The sequence below is a fragment of the Lonchura striata genome, chromosome 5 (assembly GCF_046129695.1).
Source record: "Lonchura striata isolate bLonStr1 chromosome 5, bLonStr1.mat, whole genome shotgun sequence".
Lineage (NCBI taxonomy): Eukaryota > Metazoa > Chordata > Aves > Passeriformes > Estrildidae > Lonchura > Lonchura striata.
In genome coordinates this window covers 38,804,259-38,827,685 of record NC_134607.1, presented here as the reverse complement: position 1 = coordinate 38,827,685, position 23,427 = coordinate 38,804,259, and the positions used below count along the sequence as shown (strand labels likewise).

Sequence of the window (23,427 nt, the reverse complement as noted above, 5' to 3'; positions counted from 1 at the left end):
TACAGAAGACTGCATGAGAAGCCTAAAGAGAAATTGCAATAGACAAAGGAAAGGAAAGGTGAGGCATATATAGAAAGAGAACCGTAAGGTGAGGAAAATGGCAAGAGTGGAAGGTGGACAGGTTTCCAGTTGCTGACACACAGCATTCCTAGAGAGACAGAGAAAACTGTGAATCTCGTAAAAGTGTTATTCATTTGCATAAATGCTACATCCCAGTTAAGCGGTCTTTAATTGCTTCCCTAATGTGTCAAGTGCTTTACCTACATTTTCCCTCTCTATCCTAGTATTTCTAGCTGAAATTTATCTTGACAACTTTGCCTTCAAAATCAGAAAGTTTCTCTGTTGTCCACTTGCTTAATTTTTAAACACGTCTGTGTCTTCATACACTTCAGTAAAACTCGAAATTTGAGCATATTTTGTTATGGAAATCCCATAATTTCTTGGCAATGCAGCAGGAATAGCTTTGGCACTGAGATGCTGACCGGTATAATTTTATTGTCTTCTTGCATTCTGCTCTCTACCTGTGTGTCTAGCTGCTGTCTTTGTTATGCTCCTAGGACATGTGCTCTTTGTTCTATTTGCACAGCACCCTGCAAAATGGCATCCTAGTCTGTGACTGGACTCTGGTGCACTCTGATAATAGAGGTGATAAACACCCGTGTCCTGTCTGAGGTTGCTATGGTGCATGAGAACCACGCTGTTCTTGCAAGCTTTTAAGTGCAAAAGTAGGACCCTGCGCACGGGGACAAGGCAACACCATTCTCCAGGTTTTGTATTGATACCCAGGGTGATCTCCCATGGCCTCAGGCCAACGGGATGCTTTAGACCGAGACTTCTAGGCAGAAGTTCGCATTCAGCTTATCCGCGTTTGTTTCTTACTGTAAACCACTGCCCGGAGCAATTTCTGTGGGAGGAAGCACAGGACGGTCCAGCCGCTAATGCGAGCAACCTCGGGCGACAACACGGGCGGCTTCACGGGAAGAGCCCGCAGGCCGGCGGCAGTCACTCACCGCGCCGCTCTGCCCATCCGCACCGCCTCCCCGCCGGGGCCGCCCCCGGCGCGGCGCCGCCCCCGCTCCGCCCGCCGCCCCCAGCAGCCCCCGCGCTGCCCCGGGCCCGCCGCCGCTCGCAGCGCCCGAGCCGCCGCGCAGCGAAGCTGCCGCCGTGCGCGGCCCGCCGGGCGCCGCGGCCTGCGGGCGCGCTGGTTGGCGGCGGCGGGACACGTGAGCGGGGAGGCGGCGGCGGCAGCGGGAGTTTCCCCGACAGCTGGGGCTTGCGGCGGCGGCTCCTCCTCCCCGGGTCCCCGCGAGAGCCCGGAGACCCCCCGCGCTCCTCCTTATTGACAAACGCACAAAGGGCCGCGCCGGGGCCGGGCCGGGACGCGTCTGGAGCCGGCATGGGGGACAAGAAGAGCCCGACCAGGTAGGGGCAGCGGCGGCGCTTTCTCGTTCCCCCGCGCCCTCCGGGGGCGCGGGGCCGGCGGCGGGGGCGCGCCGGGGGCGGCGGGCGCGTCGCGGCCGGTGCTGCCCCTGGCGCGCGTGTGTCTCCGCAGGCCGAAGCGGCAGCCGAAACCCTCCTCGGACGAGGGGTACTGGGACTGCAGCGTCTGCACCTTCCGCAACAGCGCCGAGGCCTTCAAGTGCTTGATGTGCGACGTGAGGAAGGGCACCTCCACACGGTGGGTCGCCGGCGGAGGGGGAGCGGGGCCGGCGGGGGGCGGCTGTGCGGCCGTGACAGGAATCGGGGCCGGGGGAGCCGCGGTGCATCCCCAGGGTGAGAGGGAGGGCGGCCGTGACAGGAATCGGGGCTCGTTTCTCAGGAGTGGGGGCGGGAACACGCAGCCTCCGCCGGCCGCGGCTCCTCGGTGAACCTGACCCAGCGCTGCGCCGGCGTGTGTAGAAACAGAAATAATAAATACCAGGAAGGGCATAATTGCCTGCACAGCCTAACCCTGGAGGTATTGTGCCCTCTCACGAACAAGAACTGTCCTCTAGGGTGTGCCTGCTAAGACAGTCACCCTTTAAATTTTTTAAAAATTTATTTTAATTTTTTTCCTGTGAGTTTAACTTTGCTTCATACATAACCCCTTTGTTTGATTATTATTGGTAGCATTATTTTAATTTGCTTTTCATCACAGAGCATCACCATGCAGGTTTCCGAGGGCTATAGGGGGTGGATTATAACCCTTCAGTGTTCAGGAGAAATTTTTAGCTGAATTGCGCTTTATGGAATTGTCTCCGTGTGTACCCGTGACTTCCCAGGAGGACCTTTCCTCTGTACACCAGTCACAAAGCTTGCTGTAGATTAACTGGTTCCTGTACCTGCCGGTGGCCTAAACATGTGTGCTTGGGGAATGGAGGCGTTTTACAAACGAACTTGAGTGCACTTGTAGCTATGCATGCTAATAGAAGGTTGCTCAGGAATCCTTTCTTACCTTTTCATACCTACGGGTTAATCCCATCAGCAAGAGAAGTTTAAATGGCAATCAAGTTGCAATCCTATCAAAAGCCACAATTACATTGTAGATATTGGTCAAAGCAGTGATGAGTATGACTTGCAATAAATGTTACATGATTGAAATCGTAAGGGCAACGTTGGGTCCAATTACTCGATAAAAATGATTATTCTTTATTTCTGGAGCTAGTTTCCCTGACTTCTGAAAACCAGAATGAATATTGGAAGGACTTCTCATAACTTCAGTTGTGAATATTAGTTGAATGTTTTTGTTTGTTTGTTTTTTAACAAAGAAAATCAGTAAGGTAAATGTGACAGGAGGGAATTGCATCTGTCACATATATTATGGTTTCCTGTTATAACAATGGCATTCTGTTTATATCACAGAGAGATGTGTACAGATTGGTATCGTTCAGCAAAATAAGACTGATGAATTAATGCAAAGGCTTTAAAAACATAATGCAAAAAGCCTCTAACATCCAATCAGTTTCATAAGAAAATTCAGTTTAAAATTATGTTTTATTGCTTTGGAAGCTCAGCTGGATAAAAGCATTGAAACTTAAAATTTTTTTTTTCTTCTGAGAAACAAATATTTTCATTGTCTTCGAGTTTCCCTGCTTGAATATTTAATATTTAAAATAATTTTTCAACAAATTGTCTTTTTTCTTTTTTTAGTTTCCACTTTCTCCCTGACAGTGACCTGGTATGCAAACTGTAGTCAATAGGTTGATTCTTTTTTCCCCCTCTACTTAAACTCTATAACAATGTGTCCCTGATTACGTTTATGGGACTCTTTGGGACTCTTTTTCCCCCTAAGATTTAGATGGGTTGCATCTTCATATTGCAAAATCCAAGTTTTACACATGGCATGAGGTAGATAAAAGTTGAAGTTTTAGGCCAGGCAGCTTTTGTCTCCAGTTCTGATATATGATTTGAGCCAGTAAGGAGACCTTTGTGTCCATGAAGAGAATCATTAGGGTGCCAAAGAAACACAAAAGGCCATCTGGGTGCTTGTTTTTTTTTCGTTGTGTTTTTTGTTGTGGGTTTGTTTTTTTTTTTTTTTTTTTTTCCCTAAAGACCTCTGGAGTCCAAGTGACCAAATGATTACCTTGGAAAAGCATTTGTTGGTGTTGCCTATAGGACAAAATGGTTTTCATCAACATGGGGCAGGATAACGATGCTACCATGTTTTGATGGCACTGAGAATGCATTATTTATTTATTTTAGTCTTCCATTTTGAAGCTTGATGTTAGATTAAGGTGCTGCATCAGCATGGTTGTTGCTGTGCAATGCTTCTTGCTTAAAGGCTTTAACTGTGGCTTTTTTTACTGATTAGAGCTTTGTCTATAAGACATTGTAAAATGCTACCTTTATTTTAAATTCAGAGCAATCTCTTTCTTTTTGTTGAAATGTGTACCTGATTCTGCATGTTAAAAGTTCATTAAATGTGACCAGATTTGCAGGTGGAAAAACAGGCAATTGTATTGAAGCTAAGTGGATTTGAAGGCCACTGGAAATCAGGTGCAAAGTTGATTAAAGCTTTTTTTATTTTAATACTGATTGTGCACATTTGCCTTTCCAGAAATATTTTCAGGTATGGGTAGGTTTTGTGGGTGTTTTCACTGTTGAATAATTTCTTCTCTCTGAAAGAGTTATCTTTTGTGCCAGAGGCTAGAAGTGGATTATGTTCTTTAGTAACTGATATAATTGTTAAGATTAGTGCAAATTTTTACAATTTCTTGATTATATTTTATTTTTAGACTGAATTTTGAAAGCAGATTAGATTATGGAGTTAAATTAACTTTTTGTCTATGGCAGTATTGCATTGTATGGTTAAACTGGGCTGTCCTTGGAGGGGGATGTCCCAAGGGAAGTCCTGGATGCTGCAGGAAGTGGTGTAACTGATTCCCAAGGTGGCACTCTCTGGTCTAAAAGCAGTGCCCCAGCATGGTGCCAGCTAGATGTGCCATAAGTCAGATGTAAAACTAAGATCCTATCTGCCAGATGGATATCCCTCTATCTTTTACCCTACAGCTATTGTCCAATGTTAGTTTGGTAATGTTACTGAGGATCTAAACTCTCCATGTACACACAGCTTTAGTATTTACTTTCTAACTTAAATGGTGCTGTTTTGTTGCTTGGGTACTGAGAAATTACTATGTTCCTCTTGATAGGAGACTGCACTGAGTATAGTAATTTTCTATGTGTGACCTTTAAGACATTTTGAAATCTTTGTAGATGAAAGATGTTACATAGATGTAGGGAACATAGGACCGTAATAATTACTGCTTTCTTGAACAAATCTCCTGCTGAAGTTCATTAGAAGCACAAGTAAGGAATACTGAATAGAACCCTAATGTACTGTATTATAGAGGGAACTAGTAGCAACTTCTGTATTTAGATTGTCTAGTAGTTTCCATTATAAAGAAATTGTATGATCTTTTTGAGGAGGTTTCTTGTTTGCAAAAGCCATTGTAATTTGGCAAGAGAAAAAGTCTTTAGGCTAAGTAAGTGGTCTGATTTCCTTGCCCCATGAAATTATTTAAGTTCTGCTGAGACTAAATGACTTGAAAAATCTTAATTCCTCCTCTGTCACTCATGCTGTACAGAAAAGTCTTTGCTAAAGAACTGAAAAAGCCCAGACTGGAACTGTTAAAAGCAACAGGGGCAATGATGGCATGCTGAAAACACAGAAGGGAATTATATGGCTCCTGAGGAGGTTATAAATGGGGTTGCTGAATTTGGGTTGACTCTCACAGTTACTGCTTTGTCAAAAGACAGTTGCTCCACTGGCAAGCTACCATTTCTTTCTTCTGTTCTTCATGGCACCATCTACCATTACTGGTTGACTTAGAAGAATTGGGCTGGATCCTTGGGACAGACCCTATTGCAGCGAGTATTTTCTCCCAGTTTGTCTGTCCTTCAATAGATGTTTGGATTTTGGTTTCCTTGTCAGCTAACACCATTAGTCACTGTAATTTAGATGTGTTGTAAAGCTGAAGATTTAGAGTTTGTGTTGCTGGGAAGAAGTACACAAGAGGATTGGTATTCCCTCTAAAGGAGTGCATGTTTCCTACTATCTGCTGCCTTCTAGGAGGCTGCATTACTGCCTTGTTGTCACCTCTCTGCTTCAGCTTCCTCAGATGTGTTATTAAAGCTCTTGTTATTCAGTTAGCAATAGCATCCAGATTTAAAATTACCTGTCACTTTGCTTTCCTTCATGTGTTTTTTATGCATGTGGTCTGATCTCTAGTTGCAGGATCCTATTTTTTTCCATGCTGTTACAAACCACTTCTCCTTTCAATGTGAATGATGAGTATCCAGGGCAGTATAGTGAGAGCTACAGGAGAAACTGCAAATACTGGCTTTTTAAACTTTGAAGTGCTTGTAATGATATTCTACTGTGTAAACAAAACAAAAAACCGATGCAGGGACATGTGATCAATTTCTCCTTTTCAAACTTGATAACATTCTGTGATTTTTAAATTAGGGAAAGGAGCTGTAAGTGTGGCCCTTTAAGGATAAAGGATGTTTTCACTAATAGTAAAACTAAGTGTGAAAATAGTGAATAATAGTGAAAACTCTCTTGGCTAGTAGTAGGGAAAGATTTGTTATTCAGACATGTATTTTATGATTGTTATGGTTTTATTTTATTTTTTAGAACTACTTTCATTACTTGCTTTGAATTAAAAAAAGACATATCAATGAATCTGAGTCTTAGTGCAGGCTGTTCAAGCTCTTTTTTTTTTTTTACCTGGGGAAATGGAGAATAAGGAGATGAGACAGGTACAAATGACTTCTGTGAAGTTTTGTGGGTTTTTACTTTTTTTTTTTTTTTTAATTTGGATATAATTTGTTTTTAACACAGGTTGAGTGAGCTCTTATATGCGATATAGTTTATAAAATAGACCCTGAAATTTATAGCCATAATGTGAAATTTAGTAAGGATGAATTTTTGTGGATTTGGGATCTATACTTCTTAATGTCCTTTACTGCTGAAATAGAGATAATATATAACCAGACAAATGGGGGCATGGCTTCTGCATTCTATGATCTATTGATCTTCATCACTAAATCATTCTTTTCTCATGGGCTAAGGTATGAAAAGCCAAATTTAAATCCTACCAGACACCTCGGAGTGTGAGATATAAGGGCCTGGGATAGAATCTTTGTATATTTTCATGGTATTTGGTCGATGTTCCTTGACTGTGCCTGAGAGTTTGGCCTGCTAATGTATTTTATAAACATATCTGATAATCTCCTAAATATGAGATACATGTCTCTGCTTGGAACTGCTATGAGTTTGTTTTGTGCTTTAAGACTCATAAATAAAATGTTTAATTTTTAAACTTAGCTATCAAGGTCATTTTTCTTCAGAAAACATGTGCAATGTGTTTAGTCATGTACCATCTGGATGTTTATAAGCACAAATCAGTTACATTTAATCAAATCTGGTATTTGTATTTCTGTTGAAATGCAATACTGCTGAGGACAGAGAATTGGTACTTCTCTTGTCTATCTGGTTTAACATGTCTGTTTCACAACAGCTTGTTACGGACTCTTCTGCCTTCCAGAATGCAGCCTCTGTGTGTGCACATGCGCGTGCATGTCGGGTGGAAGGTTGGGAAGGAGAAAAAGAGGAAGAACTGCCTGTCATGCTGATTTAACAAATACATGACTGAATCAAGCTCAACAGACTCAAGAACTGTTCGTTACTTGTGGTAGTTTAGAGAAGGAAATATATGCAGAAATGAAGTGAGTGGAAAAGTCATACAGAGCTTGGCAAAATATGGATTGTATATTACAAGTTTTATGGCTTAATTATGAAGAGGAGCAAGAATAAATAGTTCTTTTGCTCTGTCGATAGCCATTGAGTAATCCAGTCATTTTGGACTTCTGTCTTATTTTTAAAAACAATTTTTAAAAGTAACCTTTAAAATTATTTAGGAATTTATTTAGGAATTGTTTTCCCTGAAAAATATAGTGAAACTTAAGAATTCTGCACATTTCAATTTCAATGTTGTTATAAAACAATGAATTAATTTTTATTGATTGGGTGGCTCTGTTAGGTGCTCCTCATGGGTGGAGCTTGTATGGGCAATAGAGAATGCAATGGGCAGCCAACCAAAGGAAAATCAAGTCTGTATTTTAGAAAGGAGTAGGAAGACTTTTTCTTTAAGGTTAAATCTCGTTAAATCTTTGTAATTTTGAACCTTACAGGTGTTTTAATTTGTTACTCTAAGAAGCTCATAAAAATTGTAATCTACTTGATCCACTGCAGCCTGGTATCCTTTTTCATCTTGTTACTTAAGTAGGGCTTTTTTTCATGTCGTTGTGGGGTCTGCTGTGCTTTGTGCTGTCTTTTTTGGAATTCATAATTTTAACTCTGAGTCACCTTCATGCAGGATTGTCTTGTCAGATAGTTCTCACCATCTCTCGGCTTGATTCTTGTTCTATTCCTTATATTTTTGTCCAAATTATAATTAAAAATTTTGAATAATATCCCTGTAGAACCTCACTATAAATGCCACCCCATAGATAAATGTAAATATATCTACAGCTGGTTGTTGGGAGCTATTAAGCAAGCAAACTTAATTTTTGAAATTCCATCTGCACAGCTTTGTCCTCATCATGGTTTAGCTTAAGTGGGAGAATATATTTTTGACTTGTGTTGCAAATCAAGACTGGCAATGTGTACTTCTTTTCTCCTAGTCAGCAGTGCTACTAGACCATTAAAGAAAGAAATTAGACTGTCAAACCAATTGGCTTTATCCTTTAATTCTCCCAATTCTTAAATAATTTCTTTCTAGTATCTTCCTGAAATTGAATTATATAGAAGTTTTTATTTGCCCATTTTAGGATTTTCCCCCTTTTTTTAACTTCTGCAGTACTTGATGGCTTCTTTCACCTTTCCTGTATTTGCTAAACATCTTTTTCTAAGGGTGAATTTCATTAGAGGCTGTTGACTGCCATAAATAACATTCAATGGTCTGTTTCTTTTATTCTAGCTTGAACTCATACTCCCTTGTTTAATTTGGTTATATGGAATTAAACTTTTGTGTGGGTACTGAAGCAAAGAAGACTTTATGCCATCTGGTATTTGCCTTCTTCCCACGATTAAGTACTTCCCTTTGGGGCATAAGTAGTGTGTGTTTTGATATATGTAGCTTTGCTTGCTGGTTTTTTTTTTTTTTTTTTTTTTTTTTTTTTTTTTTTTTTGTGGAATTGTCATCTTTATTTTTGGTGCCACCAGTGGTATTCTTATTCTATGTGAGTTTTATAGGGAAAATTGTCTGTCCTAGACTAAAAACTACTAGGATTTGAATCAACACCTAAAATAAGATTAACTATGTTAAAAGAGAAGATTAGCTGGTAAAAAGCTCTTGTATCACTTGTAAAGTGATGAAAATTTGCATTTTCTGCCCCTTTTTTTCCAGTTTTTCCTTGATTGCTGTGACAGCTCACTGTGTCTGTTCCTTTAAAACTTGATAGGAATATCTGTATTTTTCATCTTGAAAATCAGGTTAGAATGAGCAGTATGCTTTGCAGAACATCCTTGGAGTATCAAATGATGTCTTCTTGGCTACAAGATACTTTTGAAGTAGGCGAGTTAGAACAAAATACTAAGTGTTCAATTTTTATACTTTCACACAGTGGCTTATCCTGGTTAAGTAGGACAGAGATCCTGAGGATTGTCTGTTCTCTGAAGTGCATTCCACTGGTATGTGGTATGCTGATGTAGAGCAGGCTTGAACTTGGAGAGTTCAGCTGCAGAATGTTGTTGGGAAGCTTTTGGCTGGCAAACTTTCCATCAAAAGTCAGATTGAAGAATAGAAGATATGACCATGATTTCTGCTACAAGTTTTTTCTTGTTTTCTTAGGAATTGAGGGGTGGGGACGAAACAAGCAATTGAAAATTTTTCTATTCTAATTTACTGAAGATTTGTAACCTGTCTTTAAACTTTTCCAAAATGCTTGAATGTACTTTCACCTGTACCATATAGCTCATATGACAGTGCCTAGTGGAAAAAAATTGTGTGAATGAATAGGAGTTTGAAAATTCACTATGGGAATAGAGTTCCCAGGTCTAAAAGCTGAAAAAAGTTGGTTTGGTACATGCTGTGAAACGAAAGTTATTTGTTATGTCTATCATTGAAATCTGTGATTAGGGAAATGCACTAGAAATTTTGTAATTGAGTAAAAAGGATAAAAGAGAATGTGACGATTCATTCTGTAGCATCTTTTTAGGTTAATATACGTCTTAATGAAGAACATTATGAAGACTTGATTTTTTAGGGAAAGTGTGTAGCCTTTTCTTCTACTTAAGGTGGACATCTTTGTGGGGTTGGCTCTGAATGGAAGAAGTTCTAGATTGTTGCCAGCTTCTGGGAAGATGATACTTGCAGTGCAGAACAAATAGGATAGGTCAGAAGCAAGCTCCTTCCAGTTTGATAAAACTAGCTGTGCCAAGTATTGGCCCTGTTCAGTGCAACAGTGACTGCTGCTGCATCATTGTTATCCTCATCTTTTGCATGCTTTTTTTCATAGGTGTAAGAGAGTTTCATAGTTTCTGTAGGAAAGGGTCAGAGGAGCAGTGTGAAGGATCCAATCCTTTGTGGGATTGGCATTTGGAAGAGGTCACTTCCCCATGAATCCCAAGGATCTAGGGGTCTAGGAGACTGTAACCACTTCTTTTTCTGTAGACTCCCAAATACTACCTTCTCATAGGGTGTTTAGAGGACACTGAGCTTCCTGACCCCTGCTCATATGTAGCTCATTGTCATCTAGGAAGCATAAATTAGTTGATACCAATATGTTTCTCAAGCAGGGTATTTTCAGTATTGCTGTTACACTGAGCATTGGTGCACCACAGCTTGTGGCATATGGGGAAGAATTCTAACAACAATATGCAGGAAGTTGGAGCCTTTTAACTGGTTGTTGAACTAACATTTGATGGCTACTTTGAAAACTGTCCATGAAGATGAACTTTGTCTTTCTAAAGGTACTGATACAGAGATTTCTTAGAGCAGGCTGTTGTGCACTGTACCAGTTGTCTTCAGGAGACTTGCTGGCCTCATGTGGAAAATAGGGCATTCCCTTTACGGGAATGATTAAATAGGGACACTTCCTCAAGGGGTAGTTTTCTCCACATTTTTACAGTGACTGATAAAACCATATGGGTCATGTGAGTCTATTCTAATTGAATCAGCTTTTATTGAAAGATGGAATTGTTAGAAATGCACTGATTGGATAAATTCCAAGTAAATTATTCATACTGTAAAACAGCTAGGAATATGAAAGCACAAATCAGAGCTGCCTGAAAGTTAGAATTCAAATATACATAGGATGTGTAGGAATTGCATTGCTACTCTGCTATATGCAGATGGATCTATATCATGTTTTCTCATAAAGACCACTAGCTCCATCATTTGCACTGTCATAATTATTCACTTGCATTATTTGCGGAGGCAGTGAAATGGCCTGTTAGCACTCTAGCATATGATAGAAGTAATGGTAATGAGAAAAAATAATTTTGATAGCAAAGTGTTGAAGGTGCATTTAATCATGAGCTGTTTCAATGTAGCAATAAAGACTAGCTTCTCACAAGATAGCTTTTTGTGGTGATTAGTAAGGGCATATTCATGTGACACAGCAAGCTAAATGTAGTTTAATCTGATAGTTTTTATTCTATGAATAGCTTAATAGAGTACTGATGACTGAGGGAGAGTGAGCTGATCTGTGTCAGAACCTAAAGACTGCTTCTCCCAGTAGTGATTTAATTTAATTGTTAACAACTTGTACTTGCATTACAAGAACCTGGCAGTAGGAAATATTTTTTACTTTTCACAAGACTTAAATATTCAAAATCAGCAGTGACATCACAACATGAGTTGCTTGCTTCTGTGTGGAACACAGTTTGCAAGATTTAGCTAGCCACAGCATTTGCAATACTACTTAGTATACACGGTGTCCCTGATGATTTCCTGTTCGCTTTAAATAATACCACTGATGTGCTTAATTGTCACTGATGTAAGCCTTTTTTATTAGAAGGTAATCTGTGGCTTACTGGAACTTGATCTCAAAGACCAGCAATAATAATGGAACAAAGGTTTGTGCTGGATTTATAGTGAAGTTGAAAAAGCAACTTGTTATGCAGTATTGTTTGGCAGAGCCTAAAAGCTCTTGTACAAGGTGCTGAAGAAAGAGATTGTGGAGTAGATATGATAGTCAGTAAAAAGCTAAATGTAATTTTAAAAAGCAAATTTTGGCTTTTGTATAATTTTTTTTATTTATGTATCAAATCTAGAAGAAAATGTTAAGTTAGTTGAAAAATTGCCTGATAGAAGAAAATAAAGTCTGAAACGCTGTAGCTACTAGTCTGCAAATATATGGAAGGATATACTAAAATCTGTTGTGCATTTTGGGTGTACAAATTCTCTAATATTTGGGAATTAGTGTTTTACATTAGTCCCTCTACTATTGTAGTTTAAAAAACATTGCATACTTTTAAGTGTTTACTGTCAGAAACTAACGCTTGAAAATTTCATTGTCTTGAAGCACAAAGAAAGATCAGTAAAAAAGGTAGGGAACTTTTTGCTTGGTTTCTGTGCAGCCTGATTGCATATACTTATACCTTAATGGTACAGATTTAAGCATAAATTGGAATGAACTACCTAAAATGTAACAGTTAAGGTTTTGCCTTCTTACTTGAAAGTTTAATAAGACTCTGCCACTCTGTGTCAAATTGGTTGTTGATTGCCAGCATTATTACTTTAGGACAGCTGCTGCAGTGCCTTAATACATATATGCATATCTTGGTTGTAGTTATTTTTTTTCTGTATTATAAAGAATTCAGGTAATAATTTCTTGTTACCTGAATTCTTTACAATACCTAGGAAATTCTTTTGCATTTTAAGGCTTGGTGAGATTGTGATGCAAAATTTAATTTGGTCCTGTTTATTTTATTTAACACTGTCAGTACTATTTCAATGTTTATACGAGTGTAGGCTTCAACCTTCCAACATTTTTTGTCAATTCCTAGCTTGAGAAGAGCAGTCTCTTTGAAGTTAAGCTCTTCAGAGGCAGAGGTTAGCTCGAACCAGGGAAGAGTCAGATAGCTGTATATGGTACATTTTTAGGTCAATGTTTAGATAACATTGTTTACATTTTTTTTGTCCATAAAATCAGTTACATTTTCAGGAAAAAGACTCTGGAAGGGACATAGATACAAAAATCACTAGTGTCAGTGTACCTGTTCTGCAGAAAGACTTTTTCAGTCTGATAAAGAGTGAAAACATGTCTGAGGAATTGGAAATGCTAATTGCTTGCTTGATACAGTAACTTGTTATCAGTATATGGGGCTGTGAGAAGGGAGGTAACCCTCAAAAAAACCTGGCTAATGGATGGGAGAAAAGTTTATTGACTTTTTAAGAAGGTTTACTTCAGGGTAATATGTTACTTGTTGTAGAAACTGAATTTGAAATATCTTTAGTTTGTTCTGGAGCCATCTAGATGTTCTGCCATCCAAATCGGCATCATTGATCCATCATGGAAAGTCACATTCCAAAGCTGCTGGTTGCAACCTGTTCTGTGATATGATGAGTGAAAAGCTCTCTAAGCGCTATTACAAAGTTAAGAGTTAGATCTTTGCATAATTAATGTCTTTTTGAAAATGCAAAGGAAGCTTCATACTCTAATATTGCTGCAGTACTCACCTATAGATGTGCCCTGTAAAAGTTACTGAAATCAATGTTGTAAGAATTGCTCAAAACATTCATATCTATGTGAAGGTGTTCTACTATGTTGCAGGAATATTCACACCTTAGAAAAATGTTCTGCTTAAAACCACTTCTTCACATCCTTCAATTTGTTTAAAAAGCTGCTTACTGTAAAATCATGCCTCTTTCTATTTGTCTCCCTGTATATATCTGCTTGTTTTCAAGATTAGGAACAACCTTTTATTTTAAAATTAATTGCTATAGTTAGTGTGTTAAGAGATATTTGAGAATGTGGACCTTAGAGAAATGAGGAGACGTGGTGGAGGAGATTTTAGTAGAGACTAGCTAGAATATGATGAGGAAGTAGAAAGTATGTGAAGATAAGCTTTTCTTGACATTCCAGTAATGACTGGAAAAATGGAAATTAGAGTATTACTGTGGATATCAGATTTCTATTAGCCTCTTGAGGCATTAATATTTAGGATAGATGTGAGTGGAAAATGATCTTCAAATAAATTATAAGATATTTAAAGTCTGTACATTTGTATTGCAAGATGACCCAGTGTAGTAATGAAAGAACAGAGTAGAATTTGAATGGTTCAACTTTGTTCTCAACAAGATTTTAATGCCCTTAACTGTATTCTGTTTAGATTTTGAAAAGATATGTATGAAACAAACATCAGCAAATCAGGATTTTTATCAGGGTTTGGAATGTTTATAAGGCATTTGTGAAATCATTGCTGGATATTGTGAAATCATTGAGTAGCAAAAGCTGGTGGAGGAGGAATACTAGTATAAGAATGATGCTGGAATTCCATTTGAAAAAATATTAGTTGAGTCAGCTCAGTTAGAAACTAAGGAGCAGATAGAAAGGAGATGAAATCTGCAGAGCATGAATGAGAGAGGGATACAATCATCTATTTATAGAAGGTTGCTTTTTAAGCAATTGTCCTTCGTAAGTAGCAAATGAAGAGGAAGGTGGGATTCAGGAACACTTAAGTGATTAGTTGAAGGAGCTGACTGACTTTCTCTGAAGCTCAGTGCATAGTTCTAGGTATTTTTTCCTACAAACTGGTTGACCTTGTTCTTTTATGCTTTGCATAAAGATACTGATTTGGAAGTGCCTGACTTTGATTTTAGAGTTTCTACTACATTAGTCAGAACTGTGACAAGTATTCTAGGTTAATCCATAATGCATCAGGATACCCTGTGTTTACAATGCAGTTTTTAGAATGATCTCCAAGACTTTCCCAAGGAGACATCATAGAAAAAGTCATATGTGGAAACTGTAAAGGGAAAAACATTTCTGTGTTGTACTGATTCTATTAGTTAGTAGCCAGCTTCATGAGTTTGACCAAAGATGACATATATAGATTATTTACTACTTGTGAGACCTTTTGACTATAGCAATTTTGCTAATTCCTGTAAAACCCCAGAGAGTTAAATTCAGGGTGCTAATTGACTAGACTACAGATTTCCAAAGAATGAGTCCTGTCATGCCATGCTGGTAGGACAGAAAGAAACTGATGTTTAGAAATATGCTGAATTCACTGCCTAACCCCTGTGCAGTGAGGGCCTAAAAGCAGCAAGAAGCTGAGTAGAAGATACGCGAACTTGCATTAGCTTGGAAGCATTTATTCTGTCCTCCTGAATCACCTGAAAGGGAAAAATACTTTATATTTTAAGATTTTTCATTTTTGAGGAAAGGAGTCTAAGACCAAGGCTAAGATGAAATCAGTCAGGTTTCTGTTCCAGATATTTTTAACTTTTTTGAGGAATTAATCTGCTGTCTTGAACAAGAAGTCCATGTCTTCTTGCAGGGAAGATAAGTGTAGATAAATGGTACTGCTTAAGGATTAGGGAGTGTCTTTGAATAAAACCTCTAAGTCTCTGAAGCTAGATTTTGTTTGGTGGTGGGTTTTTTTTTCTAAGAGGTGGAGAAAAGGATGAAATTTATTGGCAAAGTTGGGAATTTGAAATGTACAAGATGCCATGTAGATTCTAGATTAAAAAAAAGTGATAAAATATGAAGAAATGCTACAGGCTTTGTTTTTCTTGGGAATTTTTCTTTTTCTGGGAAGGAAAACATGGTAAGAAATAAGATATTGCTGATCTGTGTTGAGCTGTTCTGATGAATAGACAATTCCAGGTCTATAATAGTTACCCCTTCTGTTTGATAATATCATCATGATCATAGAGGTATTTTCCAATCTAAACAATTCTTTGATTCCATTATATTACTCTTGTTGAATTTTGCTGTCATTCAAAAGGTAACTGATTAGTATTTGGAAGAGAAATTTGAGTCCATGAATCCAGAATAAATCAATGCCATCTTGGCCAGCTAGGACATCACATCCTTCTGTAGGAACAGTGTTTCACAGACAATTTTAGTAATTGGTTTAATAGGAAACCAGAAAGTAAGAGGAATTTGTGATTAAAATTGTATCAGATTTTTGATAGCTAAATAAAACTGGACTAGATTATTCTGTAGTTATTGGAGGAAAAACTTGGCAAGTAAGTTGATCAGAGCCCAGTAGCAGACTTAAGTATCAGGCCTAATGTGATATTTTAAATTTTTAGATAAGTTATGTGTGTCCCTAGCTTTAGAAAACAGATAATTTGTCACTTGAGAGAGGATAAGGATAAGCCTCTGGCAAGAGCCGTTGGCCTGAACTGAAGCCAGGAGGTGGTAGGACTTAAGGAAAGAAAAGAAAGGATCACATTAAAATGGAAGCTTTTCTTCCATTTTAAGCATAATGGAAGGATATTCTGAATCCAGGTTTTCTGTTGAAGAACATCTTTCAGCTTGATTGAATGTTGAGGTGACAGCATTTTCTTAATCTAGATCCATGTGTTTCAATGGAGAAATTTAAATTTTAATATTTCTGCAGTAGTAAAATATAAAAAATGGGAGGTAGAGGTTCAGGAAAGAGTGTGCCTTTGAGTAAGTTGCCCATTTTTAAGGATGTCTGAAGCCTCTAAACTGCATGTTATGGATGACAATACACTTCCTTCAACAGGTTGGAAAAAGCACTGGGCTTTAATTAAAGCATCTAGATTTCTGTATAGAGAAGTACAGGTTATATTCTGACATCTGTGGATATTGGGAGGATATGGGGTATATGAGTCTGTGTGGACCACTTCAAGTCCAGGATGACTCCCACGAAATCAAAGCTAATGTGTTGGCTGCTCCGTTGGACTGTTGATGTCTGTACTTTCAGCAGTCTCACTTGCTTGGTGGCTCTGTGTGCTACTTGGCAGCCTTATTTGGCCGACTTGGCAGCCTTATTTGGCTGACTCTGGCCATTCGGGATATGTGGCACCAAATGGACAAATCGACTCTCAATTTTACGTGCAGGGGTACCTCTTGCTAACAAAGGACTCTCTTGTGATGTAAGTAGATTTGGGGTTGGTTCATCAAAAAACTATCACAGCCCCATCGTGCTCCTTGTTGCCAGACTGGCAAATGAGCCCTTAAGCTGATGGACAGATAAGTAGTTCAGGTCTGTCAGAATTGGAGCTTATACTCTAAGTAGTGCAGGAGACATTAGATGCTTTGTGGACTTGTGATGGCTGCAGAAGCAGAATTGTGCAAATGTAGTTGTGCTCTATGTGAATTAAATTCACCTAAACACCAAGGTACTTCAACATTAAGCCAATTTTGTTGTCTGCCTGTTTGATGCCCAACTCGGGCAGCTTGAGTTTACTGTACTTCTGGTGTCTGTCTTGGTCCATCAGTATTGTATAGATGTTTTTTGTTTATTTTGGTTCTCAAATGGATCTGCTTTGCTGTAATGAGACCAAGTTACTCATTATATCAAATTAGTCAAAATACTATTTACATAAGTTATTGGTGAATACTAGATGAGAGAAATCAAGGAAGCATGTACTGCTGTGAGATGTCCAAAATTATTTATGTGCAGGAAGGTACTGTGTTTAGCTCTGGATCATGGAAATTGCTCAGGGCAACAGTTCCAGATATCATGTGATTTTCTTGAGTATTTTTCATCTCTAGGCATGTAAATTTCTGTGCTATAAAGATTTTCTTTTAAGAATGTCAGTAATGAAAACCAGTTCATTCTGCAGAGTATTAAATATTGTCTTCCTTTGAGACTGTCAGTACTGGATGAGTTTCTGCACACAAATGCTAAAGCAAAGGCAAGTTTTTGCAGCCTCTATAAATATGCTTTCTAAACCAGTAGCTAGATCAAACCTGGTAAGGTAAAATGTGGCTACATCCTGCAACAAGAACACTAGAGTTAAAATGATGACATCCTTCTTTTTGAGCATTTATGGGAATTTAAGGGAAGACAAAAACTTTATCTTCATATGTTTGTCTTAATGACTGTTGGCTGCTTAAGGACAAAAAATGTTAGTTTTCCTAATTTTTTTAAAGGAGACGAAGTGAATATCAAGTAGGACCTTGAAAACAACATTGGAATTAGATAATTAATAAAACTGTAATGGATGAGATTGGAATAGAAGTGTAGGTAGAAGTATGACTGATGTCAACTTAGAAGAAAGATAACGCTGTCTAGAAAGGAAAACTAGGTAGTAGAGAAGGGGAGTGCACTATTCAGAGATGCACTGTTTAGAGATCTCTTGGAAGCTCAGTAAATGAGTTTCTTGGTATGGCTACAGTGCTTAAACCATAAAAGTTCACCTCTGGAAAGAATTGCTAGCACTTTTCTTCTGTAATAGTGTATACCTTTCTTAGTGTTCTCCTTTAAATTACTAAAGTGGAATTACCAGGCAAAAGTACAAAGCTTTTAAGGGCTGACTAAATAATAGGTATTGTTTTTTTGAACATTTCTGCTTGTAGTTCTGGATTGTTCAGTTGTGGTGGTCAAATACTGTTCCAGTCATAGAGGCAAAAATGCTTCTAATCTTAATGCAGAAGATGATAGAGCTTCTTTCTAAACATGAGGTAGCTCAGGTTCTCTTGAGTTTTCTTAGAGCAAATTACTATAAAGATAAACAAAAGGCCATGTTAACATCATATCTACTTAATCTGTAGCACTGTATTGCAAGGAGTCTTTAACTGGTTTAGAAAATGAGTAATTTTAAATGTTGTATTTTGTTACAGGGATAGTTTCTCTTACTTTTATCTTCTCTGAAATAGCCTTTTTAAATGAATTTATTCATGCTTGAATGACATGATTTAGCTACCACTAAGCAGGAACGATTCTATCAGGTTCAAGCTTCATGGGTGTAGTAGAATTATCTCCTGACACTTGCATGGCTTATGAAGTGCTTGGCTGCAGTTCATTAGTCCCTTTTGAGTACCTGGTGAAAAAAATTTGAGCATTTGAAAGGCATTCCTAGTGTTGAGAGATGAATTACATTTTTGTCAATGTTTTTAATATAGGAACCTTGAATTGAAGCCTTGTTTAATAAATCAGAATGTGAGAAAGCAGATAATAAAATTTAGAACAGAGATGTAACTGATAGCTGTAGAAAAAATTGACAACAAAACATACGGATGTTTAATGGAAGGATTCTCTTGTCACAGCAAAGCCACATCGAACCTCTTGATTAATTTTTAGTGCATCTTCCAAAATGATTTCTCTGTGGGGTTTTTTTTGTCTTTACTGACTTCTACTCCTTGTTGCAAGGATTTGTTTTCAGTCTTATTTGTTTTATGGTATTACGAAAAACATTCTAAGTCTAGGACTTAGAACTAAGCTTAATTTCCCATCTGTACTCTTAGCAGAAATGATCTAGTTTCCCCTCAGGAACTGAAATGGTTATAAATTCATATCTTACTTGGCTAAGATTTTTTCCCCTCTCTACCCCTTTCTAACAAGCTTCTGTAATCATGGTGAAACAATTCATTGTGTGTCATGTTCACTAATGTCTTAGTTCATAACTAACACGTCCGATCATTCTCTCAGGTCACTGTGTAGTAATGATGGGATTGTCACTTGACTGTCATGACAAACTGTATCCCTATCTCCTGGAGCAGCCTTCAATTCAAGACAGCTCATCAGTTTTCTTTATATATCACAACTGTTTTCCACCTGAAATAAGCTTGTGCATCAATTACACCTTGGTGGTTCTTGTTCTGTTATGAACTACTGTGACAAAAGGTTGAAAAAAATCTGAGGCAAGTTTTAAAAATGTCTTATGTACTGTGTTAGCCTACACAGTTTTAGTCTATTGAGACCATTTGAGTTGTTCACTGTGGGCTCACTGTGTGTGCTCTGCGAGGTTCTAGTACTATCAGCTGGGTAGTTTTCACTAAAGGGATTTGTTCCTATTCTTCGTCCCTCCATGAGTCAGCTCAGTTCATGAGTGGGTAAGGGGTAGTCTAGTTTTTTATCCCAAAGTTCTATTGTGTTGACAATTTATTGATAGTATTTCTTTTAATTTATTTTGATTTATTAAGAACTTACTGGGAAGACTCATGAAATCTCAGCTGGTTTATATTAGTTGTCTTTTCCTACACTTTATGAATTCTTGTAATTTGGGTTTCAGTCTGTAATGATTGCAATAGTTCAAGTTACTGAAAATATAACCTGTTAATGGGAGCTGCCTTGATTTCCTGCACTTCTTATTTTTCTCATTTCTTCACCCAAGCAAGAAGTGCCAGTGGTGTGATCCTGTGGGTTGGGATAACTAGGTTTGTGTGTGAACTCATAGCTTCTGTTGCTTTAATAACGGTTTTGTATTTTCAGAGTATCACAGTGCATATAATTTGTGCTTTTTCTATTTTAAAAAACTTAACATCAGAATCCAACTAACAAAACCCAAGAGCTTGGCAGGGTAAGCATTCTTTTGGAGAAGAAATTTACATCTTCAAAGCCTTAATAACAGAAACGTTTTTGTATATCATGACTTGAAATTTCTTAATTCCAAAACTGCATAACAAGTAAATACACTTGCAATGGAATGAATAAAATGTTACATTTCAAACTAGAATCATTGTATTCCAATACAAAATGGAATAAAAAATTAATCCATTCAAAATAATATTTTGGAAAATGTAAACATAATAAACTGTTGAAACTCTTTTGCCTGCTGTTGGTCTTTTCACACTGATTTTTAGTTTGGATCAAAACTTGGAAATGAAACCTGCACTGTGTATACTGGTGGAATGTGCTCTTATGTTTCTGTTGCCAGCTTCCAAAGTAAATGTGTTCTGACAGCTATATCCTACTAATTAATTAGCTGTGTATTTTTTTCCAGTGAACAACATGATAAAAATGATACACAACACGGCTTATTATTGCCTCTAATAAATTTGTTTGAGCTGAAAACACTTAAGTTTTACTCTGTAAGACCATGGCTTTAGCTCCGATAACCTCAAAGGTCAGCTTTTTCCTTTCTGTGATAAGGATTGTCTACTTCTGTGCTGGAGTAGATTCAAACGAGACCATTTCAACATTTGAAGAGGCTGGGAGGTGTGGTAGTGTAATTTCTGGAGGAATTGTCTTTTGGAGCTCACTCTGAGCTCTCTTATCTGGATATGACAGCTGCGAGAAGAGGGTTCATTGCAAATATGGTCTCTAAATGCTGTAAAATATAAAAAAAAGAGAACCTCATTTGTTGTTGATAATGCAAGTGAAACAAAAGGCTATAATGGGTTTAAATTTTATATGCTGTCTTAATGAAGTAATAAGCAAAATATGTTTAAACAATATTTTTTTTACAGTGATGGTTAGTATTAATAACTGAAGTGTAGATGGTTTAAGACTTGGAAAGTCTAAGCATTATGCATGTCTATATATATGTGCACACAGGAAACCTCGACCTGTCTCTCAGCTGGTTGCACAACAGGTTCCTCAGCAATTTGTGCCCCCTACACAATCAAAGAAAGAGAAAAAAGACAAAGTAGAAAAGGAAAAAAGTGAAAAGGAAACAACAAGCAAAAAGAACAGTCATAAGAAAACCAGGTAAAAAATTAAGAAACTTTTGCAGTATTCATAAAATGTAATTTACAAACAAAAATAAGAAAGTGTTCATTGATTTTACTGCTTTCTAAATCCTGTGGCAAACAGGTTATATTTTGGTGTGAAGTTTTATTGGTTTAGGCTGTGTATAAAATACAAAGAAGACCTGCAGTGTGTACTTGTGGCCAGAAGATGGAGACCAGCTGAACAGAGAAAAAAAACCTGATTTTAAGGGTTATTTAGTATATTGTTTTAAGGGTTTATAGAAGTATTTTTCATACCATACAAAACTGTTGATAGGTAAATTGATGATACTAATCTCTGGAAAAAAGAGGGGATGGGAGTGATTAGTTTTCATGCAAAATAGTAGTGGGAGGAGAGAGAACCAGTACCAGACTACAGATGAGTAGGGAAAATAACTTAGTTATTGATGGCCTTGTAGAACCCTTCAGCTTTGAACGGCTGAACAAGGGCATGAATTAATGTGACAGGATAAGGTATGTCAATTACCTAGTGATAGAACTCTCTATGCCACATCTGGGATGCTGAAGGACTCTTAGAAGTGAAAACATGAAATATTGCAGTACAGACAAGGAGTTGTAAAAGCTGTGATCTTGCTGTGAGATAAGAGGGTGTAAACTGCTAAACAAAAGCAGCAGGTTTAACTGCTAATTCATCATAATCCAAGCATAATGTTATTGTAGCAAGAAAGCAAGAATGCTGTGTCAAAAAAGCTGTAAAGTGTATAAGACATGTAGTCTAAGCAAATGTGAGAGGAGCTATTGATTTTTTTTTTTTAACACTCTCAAATAGCCCAGCCAAGAAATATCCTCTGGGATTAGTTATGCAGAGAAGTAGCAGATGGTTCTGTTGTGCCTGAAATAGGATCATTAGGATCAGAACAAGGGAGGGACTGAGAGTCAGTAGAGAGCAGTCATTAGGAAAGTCATGGTTAGCATTTAGGACACTGAGGTGTTATTTCCTTTCCTTTATTTCTTTTTTAAATACAAATTTACAAGCTTACCTCATGCAGCTGAAGAACTTCAGTTATAAAGCATTTGATGTTAGCATAGTGAGCTTTAGTTAAGCCAATTATAAATTGGAATACTAATGAGTAAATTGCAATAATACAGTAAAAATGCAAAAAGTGAGATAGGGAAAGAGTTTGAGAAATTTGAAAAACAACTAAAATAAAATACTGGACTGAAATACCAGTATGACCTTGCAATTAAGAATTGATTTTTATTTTATTGCTTCAAACAGTTAATTTTTTCCAAGAATTGTTTCACTAGGTACAATTATAAGTTAAGAATGCTTGATTAGTTTAGGCAGATTTCTTCAGTATTCTTTGAGAAAAGGATATCCTTTTATTTTTGCCTTAAAATGTTTATATTATTACTGGAAGCAACTATAAAAATCTTCATCCATACTCAGTATAATTAATAAGCTCCAGGTACACAGCATTTGTGCAAGTTGATAATTCTGAAGTTTTCACTCTATTCCCATGAAGCGTATCAGCAGATTTTCCGTTTCTTCTGAGTTGCTTCAGTCATGCTGCTTAGGCCTCGGGAGCATGATGTCAAAGCGTCAAAGCCTGTCTGAGTTCTAGTGGAGAAAAGACATCAGTTGTTTCAGCTGAAGTGAATGAGAACCAATTCTACTTCAAACAAAGTTGATGGTAGGGTAAAGGTTAGAGCTTTGCTGTTATCACACCTGCAAACATTTGTCATTTTATTACAGCATGAGCCAGTGGTTGCTGTGGAGTCAGTTAAATGCACAAACCGTGCTGTTCATAACTGCTTGTATGAATTCAGCTGTCTGGTACAAGTTTTTCATGGTGATCATGGGAAAGGACTAAATTGAAAGTATTTTATGCTTGTCACTAGCAAAAATATGATGGCAAAACATAAATCAAATTATTCTTTAGTTTTTTGTTGTGAAAAATCAAACGATTGAAAGGTTTAATGAAGATACTTACTCTGTCAACATTATGTATCATTCATCTCTGCATAATTTAAAACAGAGCCTATACCAGGAATACCAGAGTTATACTGTGAACATAAAGTCCAGTTCCAATAGTATACTAGTGGTCCTAATGAGGTTTGGAAATGAGGTAACACCTGCTGCAAGTTAACAATGTGCTGTTGAATTCAAAAGACAGACACCAACATCTTTATTACTGAACATCATTTTCTAGTTAGAATTGCTGCTTCAGGCTGCTGCAGAGATGGATGTTTCCCTGGATCAAATTTATAACTTTGCATAGTTGCAATAAAGAAAGAATTATGTTTTAAAAGTAAAAACCTTAATATATTGCTGCATAGTGACATTATTGAAAATGTCAACTTCTAAATAGTTCTAGG

The 23,427-nt window shown here is 37.6% G+C and overlaps 1 protein-coding gene across 2 annotated transcripts in view; it reads left to right on the top strand.

Annotated features, from left to right (window-relative positions):
* The first annotated feature begins 1,203 nt into the window (after window positions 1-1,203).
* Window positions 1,204-23,427, top strand: part of YAF2 (YY1 associated factor 2) — a 48,824-nt gene continuing 26,600 nt past the window's right edge. For both annotated transcript variants that reach the window (XM_077783476.1, XM_021545297.2), the window contains exons 1-3: window positions 1,204-1,422; window positions 1,553-1,678; window positions 20,915-21,067. In XM_077783476.1, the coding sequence (XP_077639602.1) occupies window positions 1,397-1,422; window positions 1,553-1,678; window positions 20,915-21,067 (305 nt within the window). In that variant the 5' untranslated portion in view covers window positions 1,204-1,396. The remainder of the gene's footprint in view (window positions 1,423-1,552; window positions 1,679-20,914; window positions 21,068-23,427) is intronic.